Source organism: Phalacrocorax carbo, chromosome 4 (genome assembly GCF_963921805.1).
Source record: "Phalacrocorax carbo chromosome 4, bPhaCar2.1, whole genome shotgun sequence".
NCBI lineage: Eukaryota > Metazoa > Chordata > Aves > Suliformes > Phalacrocoracidae > Phalacrocorax > Phalacrocorax carbo.
In genome coordinates, this window is record NC_087516.1 from 29,457,024 (window position 1) to 29,469,348 (window position 12,325).

Genomic DNA, 12,325 nt, shown 5'->3' on the forward strand with positions numbered 1-12,325 from the left:
CGTGACGTCGCGCAGTTGTTTTGCGAGGAGCGTGGCGCTGCCGGCGGCGGCGAGGCACCGGCGCTTCTTCTCCCGTGGCTGGCTCGTGTCTGAACCCTCTTTTCCGCATCTTTTGTGCATTTTTGGGAATGGGGTGTGCCGGGGACCGAATCCTTCCTCAGTACGTTGACTTTTAGCCCCAGTAGCCAGGCCTGGGCGAAAGTGGGCTTGGTATTTCCCGGGTGACCAAGAAAGGCATTTCATGTCCCTGACAGGTGTGAGTTGACTCGTGAGCAAAATAAGAATGGTCAAATTATATGTCTAATCAAATCAAGTAGTATTCCAGATTAGTAGGACCAGTATCTTCAGTAGCAGGATAAAAGCTAAGCTGGCTGTCGCTAGCGAACCACAGGGTGTGTTAGTCCCAGGCTTTTGCAGGACTGCAAGTTAAAATTGCTACAAGGAGTTCGTAGTACTGGGCTGGCTCATCTGCCTGACGGAGAGAATATTTAGGTGTTTGAGAAAACACTTTCAGATATAGCTGAATCGGAGAAATGCTTTCGGAGTTACAAGAGTAACTTCTGAACTAAACTGAACTTAAGGTGGTTTCCTGTTGCTGTCAGCCTCGAGTCAGAGCTCAGAGAGTTTATTTCTGCAAGGAGGGGTTCTGCTGGCAGGGTCATGTTTGTTGATGTTTGGAAGTGGGAGGTGAAACTAGCTTAGCTACAGAAACTGGGTGCTGAGCAAGCCAGGCAGCCTCAGAGATTTGTCACCTTCCTCAGTCCTTCCAGGTAATCTTTAGACTGGTCACAGTGGGGAATAGAGTAATAGTAATTCCTGGATCAGCCTCCTCTTCCCATCTTACAGGTGGTTCTTTGATCAGCGGAGTCATATACCACTTACATGCAAGTGGAACAAATGACGCATTTTTTAAAACCAGGAAAAGCTTCTCAGCACAATAGACAGAGATCACAACCATTCAAAATGACTCTTCTCAACTGGCAGATGGCACAGGCGAAAAATTCAATGTCTCTTCGTAAATGTGAGCAAAGATTGTATTTCAGAAAGGAGAGAAGCATCCTGTGGCAGCCACTGAGTGACTTACTACAGATGGCATGACTAAATTTTCATTATTCGATGTCATAAAATCTGTTGGGGAATGGAAAACTTAAGAATCAGTAGAAAAAGTAGTAGTAGTGTCATATGGAAGGGAATAAGCCTGCCATTCATCTCCAGCTAAATAAAAACACACCGTGTCCGGTTTTGGGCCCCCTGGTTTAAGAAGGATGTGGAACTCCTTGAGCAAGTCCAGCGGAGAGCTACGAAGATGATCAGGACTTGAACATCTCCCTTATGAGGAAAGGCTGAGAGGCTTGGGTTTGTTTACCCTGAACAAGAGAAGACTGAGGGGGGAGTTCATCCATACCTATAAATATCTAAAGTGTGGGTGTCAGGATGATGGGACTAGGCTCTTTTCATTAGTGCCCAACGACAGGCCAAGGGGCAATGGGCACAAGTTGGAACACAGGAAGCTCCACCTCAGTATGAGAAAAAGCTTCTTTCCTGTGAGGGTGCCAGAGCAGTGGCACAGGCTGCCCAGGGAGGGTGTGGAGTCTCCTTCCCTGGAGACATTCAAAACCCACCTGGACGCGTTCCTGTGCCCCCTGCTCTAGGTGTGCCTGCTCAAGCAGGGGGGCTGGACGAGATGATCTCCAGAGGTCCCTTCCAACCCCTACCATCCTGTGATTCTGTGATTCTGTTCTCAAAAAGAGGGAGAAGAGTGTTAATTTTCTTCAGTGTAGAAACCCAGCACACTGATAGAAAGCTGCCTTTACCACTGTATGTAGCTAAAAGACCATACTTAGCAAAAGTTTTTGTCTTGATGCTTTCTTTTAATTAAAGGCAAGAACTGTTGCCGATTCTCACATGAAGCCTGTAGTAGCTGAGTGGCAGTGGTACAACCATTGCCAGGCCACTTAGCATCATTATAAGATATTGAGAGCTAAGGGATTTCCTTTACTGGTGACCTTTTTGCTTTTTTGCCGTGCCCTGATGTGTGCTATCTAGGAGAAACATTTGTGCCCTGTAATTTTCTTTTGTAATTTAATAATTATGTCAAAACTTAAATATAGGCAAAATTTTCTTCTTCTAAGACTATGCTAATGCTTTAGGATTTTAAAATACTTTCAGATACAGATGCAAATCCCATTTCTTTTACATTATCCAGCTCCAACTTCTAGTAATGGTAAGATAGAAGAATGCTATCTGTCCTACACACTGTGCAAAAGTTGTTTCATGTAACTGTAAATTCTTTAAGATTTTAATCTTCGGCTGTAGAATATGGACATACCCATCTTGTGGGACCATTTTTATGAAGTCTGTTATCTAGAAACTCTCTTGGCAAACAAGGAAATGTGATTGCACAGCCCAAAAGTCAAATGACAATGTACTGTGGTGTGTTTGTTGTACGGTATGGCACAGGGCAGCTGGGAGCAGGTATTCATTCTCAGCTCCTTAGTTGTAAAGGGCAGTATCTCCCAGTGTTAGTATCAGCAAATGAATACACACTGTCAAATTTCACACTGTTTTTAATACTTTTGATATTTTAAATATTTCTTCCTAAACAGTATTAGGTGAATTATCCAAGACTGCTTATTGTTAATGGTGCAGTGAAGTACTTTAGACAGAACATTAATATTTCCACAGCTTAGGTATAAACAGACACAGAGGCACATCCTTTTCTACCAAGCCTCCAAGTGTTCTCCGTTGAAAAAAAAGACAAAAGTGAGTGTATTACTGCTGGTGCCACTCAGCAGGATGAATCCTTCGTGTGTTATTATAATTACAGGGGAAACACGGAAAGCAAAATTATTTGTTGCATCCAATATTTTATATGAATCACCATGGACTGAGCTTTTGTACATCTGCATCTGCTGTTTGGTATTTTAATGTGTCTTTGCAATAAAACCTTTCTTTCCAAAAAGGCTGTCCTTAAAAGCTCTTCCAGCCTGGGTTCTCTGATCCATGCTGTTTGCATGCTGCAGTCTGCCATGAGAAACAGTGAAACATCTGCCTGGACTACTGTAAGCCCTGTTGCAGCATTGCTGCCTGACCCCTGCTTCCCCATGCAAAATAACAACTCCTATTGTTCTTGGAAATGCAATACCTCTTCCTTTAAAAAATACCTCTAGGCTGATGGCAATGGTGTTGTTCCCACAGGCTGTCATCATAGTGATGCTGATAAGGCTTGGCTGGCAGAGAGTGTGAAGCCACAGTCTTAGCATCACCTGGCTCTGCAGCTGTGTTGCAGGGATAGCCAGGGGGACTGTCCCTTGCAGGCTGTGGTCTTCCTCCAGATAGGGGTTGTTGAGGTTAGATGAAAATTGCCGTGACTTGTAATGAGGCCTCCATCTCAAAATTTCATGACTGGTTAAAGAAGATCTGGCTTACACAGTGTTGCTGAACAATATTAATAAAATGTATTGGTACCCATACGTAGCAAAGGTTTGCTCCCTATTTTTTTTCCTTCTCTTTTTTGGTGATCATTTCCAAATCTCAGCTACAAATGTAAAAACAGAAGTCTAGAATAATAGCGTGCTTACTCTAGCAGGCTAAGTCTGCAATCGTGGATTTGGTTATATGTTCGTGTTTTGGGGATGTGGTCTCTGTGTAATGCAAAAGAACTCTTTCTTCTTGTGGTTTCAGGTTAACTTGTATGATTTCAAGTTGAATTTTACATTGAAGGTAATATTTTATTGCTGCATTCCCTGGTATTGCCCTAATCGCTTGACTGGGCCAATGTAGTGCAAAAATATATATAAGAGATGGACCTGTGAATTACAGGGGCAGGTAATGACCTAGGGCAGCATTGTGTATGTTATGTGGATTTTGTGAGTTATTTGCACAGTCAGAAATGATGAGTGCGCTGGGAAGGTGTGGAAAGGAGTGAGCACAGCAAGGATGGGGCTCCTTCAGAGCTGTGCCTCGTTCATGAATCACTTGTCCTCCTTTTTCTCCTCCCAGGTGCTGTGCTCTCTTTTGCTTGTCATGACTCCTGCCAGGCATGGTGCCAGATCATCAACGTGTCTGAATCCCGCTCTTCTCTCCTCGCCTCTATGGACAGGACTCTGAATGAAACGAACCAGAGCATTTCCACGCCTGCTGGAAGCAAATATCGCCTCTACATTGGCTTGGCTTTGGCTATAGGTTCCAGTATATTTATTGGTTCTAGTTTCATACTGAAGAAGAAAGGGCTTTTGAAACTGGCAGACAAAGGAGTCCCCCGAGCTGGTAAGTGGTGGTGCCCGCCTTGCTCCTGCTGGAGACACAAACGCCTCTGTTATAACTCAGCAAAATCAAGGTTTGAGTAGCAGGTCACATGTTTCAAACCGTCGTAGCTGGAAAACCTTCATACTTCAACAGTGAGCAGAAGTCCTGTCCTGGCTAGGGGTGGAAATATGATGTGATTACAGGGACTGAGATTTCAGAATTCTTAGGGCTATGGGGGCAGCAGTGGGTATTAACTACGGTGAGCTGGTGACAGTTCCTCCTTGACAGCAGTTAGATACCAAATAATGTTCTCCCTTTGTCTTACCCTTCAAAATGCCTTTCTCTCTCTTTTTCCCATCTTTTTCCCCCCTCATTTGAGATGGACTTAAGATGGACTTAAGACTTAAGATGGTAACTAGATTTTGTTCCCTTTCAAAAAAAGGAAGTGCAATACTTACTACAAAAGTTTCTACAGTTCGTATAACTATTCTTCTATCAAAGTCAACATACGAAGAGCTAGAGAAATATGGAGAGCTTTTAAAAAACCCATTGGACTAATCTCATAATTCCCTTTGCATGGATTTGAATATATAGCATCAGCAAGTTTTCTTTTGTTTGTTGTGGTTATTGCATTATACTCTTCCAGACAATTTAGTTATTTGGGAAAAAAAAAAAAGAGAGAACATTTAATGTTCAACATACTTGTGTTTTATATAAAAAAAAAAAAAAAAAAGCATGCAGTGATATGTTTCTTTCCAATTTCTCTCAATTTAAGTTATAAGGAGAGTCAAAATGCAGCTGCCTGTGTATGAATACGTTGGATCTGACCTAGAAAAGCACACTGAAGCATTTCTTAAGCTCAGCAACAATCTTCAGGGACATTTTGCTTTTGCTTGGAACTTTCCCTCCATGTGTGTTTAGTCAAATACCATTTTTCACAAGTCCAAGTCAAAAAGCAGTAGATCAATTAATAAAAAATGTCATTCAAAATCAAACAAAATATTCTTCATGTCACAGCCAGATACCATGCTCTTTCAGTACTTTGTAGGACTAGATGCAAATGCAAAGCTGTAGTTCTGTTTATTGTGATAAGATGGTCTCTTTCTTCTAAGATGAAATTATTTTTTCTGCTTTCAGGACAGGGTGGGTATTCTTATTTGAAGGAATGGCTTTGGTGGGCTGGATTGCTATCAAGTAAGTCACCTCTTTCCTCTCAACCTATATGTAAATGCTACATAAAGCAGATTGTTTTAAATAGATTTATTCTCTGATTTTTAACTCCCCCCCCCGCTCCCCCCCAAAAAATGTTTTTGCAATCACCTTTACGACAGAAGGCATTCTCATATCCCATCTCTCAAATACTGTGTTTGCTCTTTGGAGCTCTTTGCAGAAAAACAACCTTTTCTGTAAGATCTAGTCAAAAGCAATGGATTGAATCTGTCCAGCTTCTAGGAGTACTTAGGGGGAAAGTATTTAACTTTCTTTAGCCTTTATTATGTCCAGAGGAAGTCAGGTAATTTTAAAAGGAAAATTTGCATATGTAATGTAGAAAAAAGATTTTGGTTTATTTTTGCTGTCATACGAAGTATTTATAATAGTGTGCCTTTTACCCCCCCTCCTTCAACCTGATCCAAGTGTTCTTTCTTCTGCAGTGGGATTAGGAGAAGCTGCAAACTTTGCTGCCTATGGCTTTGCACCTGCAACCTTAGTTACCCCCTTGGGTGCACTGAGTGTTCTCATAAGGTTAGTACAAACTGGAAGCAAACCTTAACAAATGAACCATTCGCTGTGTGAGGGAAAAATACTGTCTTTGGCTGAAAGTAGAGATTTTAATAAGAAAACTAAAAGCAATACTGGACAAAAAAAAATGCTTTTTGTTCTGTGGTGGAGAGACCCCTTCCTTATTTAGACCTGAATTTTCTGGGTAGAGGGAATGAGAAGTCTTGTTACGAAGACTAGTATATGCTTTCCCAACAGCTTTCTGCCTATGTTATAAAATATTTCTTATCAGCGTATACCAGGTATACTGCTGATGCACAGTGGTAGAAGGCTGTAATTTATCTTTTCCTAGAGAACTGAAGCTTTCTTAAAGTCTTATCGTGTTCTTCAGTGGTGACAAAACTTTAAAAAACCCCACAGTATTCCTCCATTAAAATGTTTTCAAAAACATTTATTTTTTATAGGAGCATCATTTCATATTAAGACACACTTAGTAAGAATTTTGGGTTTGTTTGGTCTTTTCCAAATCCTTCTGTAAAGAAGGCAAAGACAATTTTAGCTTTTTTAATAGCCGTGGTTAAAATCTGAAGTTCTGAAGTACGAATGTCCTTCAAACACTCATTATTTCCTATGTATGAAGAAACAAATAATTTCCAAGTACTTAAGCACATACATTAATACGGCTGTTGCAGAAGGAGGAAGACATGGATTATGCTTACAACAAACTTTCTGGGAAATAATTTATTAGCAAAATGGAATTTTTGTATTTTAAATGTAACACTCTTAAGACCCGAGTATAGTATATGAAACATTGGGTTTAAAACCAACCTGGGTCATGTTTGTTCGCTTGTTTTAAAAAAAGGTCCTTGCATAATCTAACTGCTAAAAATGCAGTTGTTCTGTCATAGCAAAACCAGTGTAACTCTGTCACCTACAGATGTGTTGGGATCAGTGTGTCGGTAGATGCCAACTAACTGGCTGCCTGGCTGCTGCTTCTCAAAACAGCCTGAGTTTTAACACTGTCTCCTTTGATGCTGATAGCACTCTTTCCAATTCTCATGAAACACAGAGGTCATGAGAACTTCATGTCAGTGAGCTCATTACCCTTGTGTGAAAAAAATAGCTGAGATTTAATCAGTGGGTTGAAAAAATATTTGTGAGCATGTCCACACACTGTTAAGCCTGTGTCTGTGCCTAAGGTTGTGCTCTAGCTGGCTAATCGTGTGCCCTGTGAGAAGCCTCATTTGGGCCATGTTATTATCCTTAGGTTAAATCTTCAACCCCTTGGAGAGCCTAGGGTCAGTCCTCTTTGAAGGAGGAGATGTGCCTTCTCTGTGTTTTGGGGGGGAGTCCTGGCAAGCCAGGCAGAAACTTTGCCTGGGTGGGAGAGCCTGGGGAGCGATGAGGAGGAACAGTTTCCAAAACTTGTGTGCATTGGTTCTACTGGCAAATAAAGTGCTTTAAACCATTTTTGGAAGAAAATAACAGCTCGTGTGGTCACTACAGGTGTGTGAGAGTGCGTACCCCTGACTCAGGCAATCAGGAATGAGAAGGTCCTTTCTAACCTGGAGGGGAGGGATCAGGGTTGCTAATCCGCCTAAAACCTGACCTGACCTTCTTGGTCCTGACCAACCTTCCTGTAAAACTTCTTAAAATTTGATCATTTCAGGCTGGTTTCCCGTATATCCAAAGTCAAAAGAGGTTTTGAATTATTATCATGTTACACAGAAAGATTTTTAGTGTCTTGCATGGCTGGTGGAGCTGAACCTTTTATTTATATTTTGCCAAACAGCGCTATATTGTCGTCCTATTTTTTAAATGAGAAGCTGAATATTCATGGAAAACTGGGCTGTGTGCTGAGTATTTTGGGGTCAACAGTCATGGTTATTCACGCCCCTGAGGAGGAGGAGGTCACCTCACTAGATGAGATGGAAAGAAAGCTGCAAGATCCAGGTCTGTATGCAATTGCAATGAACTTGTGCTACAGTTCATAAAGAAGTGTTCAGGACACTGAATAACTTTTAGCATGCACTTGGACGTAGTCTGGTATTTTCTTTCATGCGCATTACTCGTCTTCCCATTCTCTTTCTTACAGCATTTGTTACGTTTGCTGTTCTCCTAACAGTTGTTGCCCTCGTGCTGATTTTTATCGTGGCTCCAAGGAGAGGTCAGAAGAATATACTGATCTACATTTTAATTTGTTCACTCATTGGTGCCTTCTCTGTCTCATCTGTGAAAGGCCTGGGCATTGCCATTAAACAAATGCTGGAGTGGAAGCCAGTTTATCGCCATCCATTGGTTTACGTTTTGGTGGGCATCTTGGTGCTCTCGGTCAGCACTCAGATCAACTATCTCAACAAAGCATTGGATGTGTTCAGTACATCTCTAGTGACACCTATTTATTACGTGTGCTTCACCACAACGGTTGTGACATGCTCCATAATCCTGTTCAAGGAGTGGAGTAGTATGGACCTGGGCGATATCATTGGAACCCTGAGTGGATTCTGCAGTATCATTATAGGCATTTTTCTATTGCACACTTTCAAAAATACTAATATTACCTGGAGTCAATTGATGTCTTCTGTTGCCAAAGAGCCATCATCGCCACACCGTGAATACGAAACCTGTCACACTTTACTGGAGAGCATGGAAGACCCGACTTTGATATATGAGGAAGACAACGTTTTATTCAGTCAATGAAACTGTCAAGCAGTGTTCATCATTGAAGTATCATGAATTGCAGGCTCATCCCACCTGTGTCTACAAGAATGCTCTTTTCTGCAATCCTCTGGAAGACTAAGGCCAGTTAAATGTGGGCCACTCCTCTGTGCCAGCTGTTAGTAGTAATGATTGAAAAGGATCAATAATTAACATGACAGAAACCTGGTCGTGATTTTATGTAAGGCGATGAATAACCTTGTCCTTTTTTTATGCAGCATCTCTTCTTAAAGAGAATTTTAGCAGAAAAGAATGGTCTTTGTAAGCTATGTTTACAAAGTGCAATTTTCCCATCATGATAAAAGATAATCCTTGCTGAAGTGACAAACACTCTGCTATTATCTTAGTGATGGCCCTAATATTTCAGGCTTTCTTTATATTTTTATAATTTGTTGCCAAGCAAACTTGTAGATTCATTGGAGCTATGAAGAAAATACTGTTTAACCCTTTTAGGTTTTAATATAAATTTTTTTGCAAGTTCTTTTAATTTTTGATGACATACGGTCATGGTTTTCACTGAGATAATTTTCTTCCTAGTAGCTGGTACAGTGCTGTGTTTTGGATTTAGGATGAGAACAACATTGATAACACACTGAAGTTTTAGTTGTTGCTAAGCGGTGCTTACACTAGTCAAGGACTCTTCCAGCCTCCCATGCTCTGCCGGGAGCACAAGAAGCTGAGAGGGGAGGGGGCACAGCCAGGACAGCTGATCCAAACTGGCCAAAGGGATATTCCATATTGTATGATGTCATGTCCAGTATATTAAGTGGGGGGAGTTGGCTGGGGGAAGCAACAATCACAGCTCGGGGACTGGTGGTGCCGGTCAGTGCGTGGTGAGTGGCTGCAGCACTTGTTTGTTTGGGTTTCCCCCCCTCCGGGTTTCCTCTTCCGCCGCCCCTCCCTTTTTATTGTATTATTATTGCTATTTATACTATTACTACTACTTACTACTACTACTATTTTATTTTAATTATTACACTGTTCTTATCTCAACCCACGTGTTTTCTTGCTTTTGCTCTTCCGATTCTCTCCCCCAGCCCACTGGGGTGAGGGGAGTGAGCGATGGGTTGTGTGGTGCTTAAGATGCTGACTGGGGCTAACCCACAACACCTACCAATGAATCTCAAATAGAAGTCACCAAAAAACTTATGAAATATGATTCCTGGTAACCATTCTCCTTCAAAAATCCATTTTTAACAGCAAAGTCTTAGCTCTTCTACCTTAGGAGTCCTGAACGGATTGCAGATCCCTGGATGTACATGTACCTTTTAATTTCAAAACTATGACCAAGTTATATTTTGAGAAAAAGCAAATTCATTAGAAGCCTGAACACAGTTGCTATTGGCTTAAAAAAATTACATTGAGATAAAAGAATAAATTATTCAAAGGCAGAAGAAAAACAGAATGTGCATTTAAGCACTTCCACTCTGTTTTATACTACTTTGAGGCTTAAGAAGAGGCTTATTTCCATACTTCTTCTTAGTATTGCCATCGAAACCCATTTAAGCTTTTCAAAATTTTTTCTTGTTTTGTGGAAAGGTATCATAGTTTCTTAATAGCAAAACAGTCCAGTTATTTTATATTCCATTATAAAAGCAAAATCCATTTTCCAATCCATGCGCTATTTCTAAAACTACTAGATGAAGGAAGGGCTGTAAACAAGGAGTGAGAAACATCAAAACATTTTTTGTTTTAGTTTGGCCTTTTCATCTTTTCTAAATATGAGTATTCACTTCTATTAGCTGTTTTATCTATTAATCTACTGTAGGCCTTGAAGATTAGTATCTGTACCACCGTATGCTCCTCAGCTGTGGTCACGGATCTTTATCTCACAAAACCAGCTTGCACAGTCCATGGTTTACTTATTACAATACTCTTTGTTGCCACTTTGTGAGCAAGAAAGTAGCTTCAGCAATCAGATGTGTGGGTCATGACGAGCTCATCAGAAAGGTAGTATTTCCAATGCCCGTGTTTTCAAGTGTGAGTCCAGAACCTTTGTGAGCAGATGCTAGCATTTCAGCAATTGAAAATTTATTTTAATCAGCTGAGATTATGACGCCAAGCAGAACCTCCTCATGAAGCAGGCTGTATATTCTCTAATGTGCAAAAAGTGTCGTAAAAGTGGACGCTTTGGATAGATAGCGAATTTTCCATGAAAGAAAGCTCATAATGTAGCTGTAAGAACAAGTGTTGCTACTGATATTTCATACCTTTGTATTGTGCAAAGTTTAAGTACTTCTTTTTTGGAAGACCTTCATGAAACATCTCCCTTGCTAATGATGTTTAATGATGCTTTAGAAGCTATCAAAAAACTAGAAAGTAACACTAGGGATACTAGCTTAAAGTTATTTCTAAATTACAAGGTCGGTTTTTTTTTTCCTTCACTTAGATAGTTTTGTAGTTGACATACCTGCAGGAAGAGGTAGAAATTGTATCAATCACCTGCACCTTATTTCTAAACCCTCATTTTTACAATGAAGAGCATATCTGAAAAACGTGATGCTGAAAAGACGTCCAGTTCTTCGGCTACCAGTACTTCGTAAAAGATTGCAGGTAATCTTGCCGAGGTGAAGAGAAGCCTAGAAGATGTCATTAGGCAATGGGTATTCAGGTTATCACCCTTGATTACCTAATATGAGAAGTACATTCAATAGTGCAGGAGGTGGCAGCAATGTTACCCCAGCATAAGAGACATTTCCACAAAAAATGTACTTCTGTTGAAGATATAATGACAATATGTAGAGCTTTAGAATCTTTTTCAGCTTTCCAAGTGATAAGACTTGAAGAAATTCTTTGCTGTTAAAATGCATGTGTTAAAAAAGCTTCAGAGAAGAAAATATATAAATGGAGTTTTGTTACCTCTTAGGTAATGTAGAGAATACTTCGGCTACAAAAGCTACTATAGTTAAAAACAGATAATACAAATAATAGAGACTAAAGATGGAATCTTCTTTGCAGTTTGCCTTTTAACAAAAACTTGCATTGTTTTTGACTATGAAATGCTCATACAATTTAAAGAATAACTGAAGAAAATATTGTTTGACCCTAAAAAGAGAAAAAGTGATCCTTTTGCAGAGGAGGTGGCCCTTCTATTTGCTTATACAGTCATCACTGTGGTGTGTCCAAATGGGTTATTTGTACAAAAAAAGCAACCAGTCCAATTCCTGAATGGATGCATGTTGTCATTTTTTAAAGATACGTAATAATACTTTCTTTGAGAAGGGTCTAGACTTTTTTATACCAAGTCTGGGCTCTTTTTGTACCAATTCCTGGTAGTCAATTACCTTGTATCAAGCAAAATTTTGGTATTTTCTACAGGACCTACGTATCTGCTTTTATATGTTAATAACATCTACTAGGAAAATAATAGTTTTTCTCTTACAATGTCAGAAAACCAAAGGTAGTGTTTATTTTCATGGTGTTCAGGAATTCTGTCATGTCGAGAAGTAAATTATTTATTATCTTATTGTAAAAAAACCATTTACTATAAGAGATGTTATTTTTGAAAATCTTTATATTTAGTTATGAATTTGGAATAATTTAAATTTAATTTTTAGTGAAATTATACTAGTATTTCTCTTGTAATAAATTATTCCTGGATTACATAGTAAGTGGTCTGTGTTTTTTAAACAAGGGATAA

The 12,325-nt window shown here is 39.9% G+C and overlaps 1 protein-coding gene across 1 annotated transcript; it reads left to right on the top strand.

Moving 5' to 3' along the window:
* Positions 1–963: 963 nt before the first annotated feature.
* On the top strand, positions 964–8,795 carry NIPAL1 (NIPA like domain containing 1). Its single transcript, XM_009502040.2, has 6 exons — positions 964–1,021; positions 3,913–4,269; positions 5,386–5,442; positions 5,901–5,991; positions 7,760–7,920; positions 8,063–8,795. The coding sequence occupies exons 1-6, from the start codon at positions 964–966 to the stop codon at positions 8,665–8,667; spliced, it is 1,329 nt and encodes a 442-aa protein (XP_009500335.2). The 3' UTR covers positions 8,668–8,795.
* The last annotated feature ends 3,530 nt before the right edge of the window (positions 8,796–12,325 follow it).

Coding starts and splice junctions, on each gene's coding strand:
- NIPAL1 (XM_009502040.2), top strand. CDS start 964: ATGACTCTTCTCAACTGGCAGATGGCACAGGCGAAAAATTCAATGTCT. Junction 5,443..5,900: donor GTGGGCTGGATTGCTATCAA/GTAAGTCACCTC, acceptor TTTCTTCTGCAG/TGGGATTAGGAGAAGCTGCA. Junction 5,992..7,759: donor GCACTGAGTGTTCTCATAAG/GTTAGTACAAAC, acceptor TTTGCCAAACAG/CGCTATATTGTCGTCCTATT.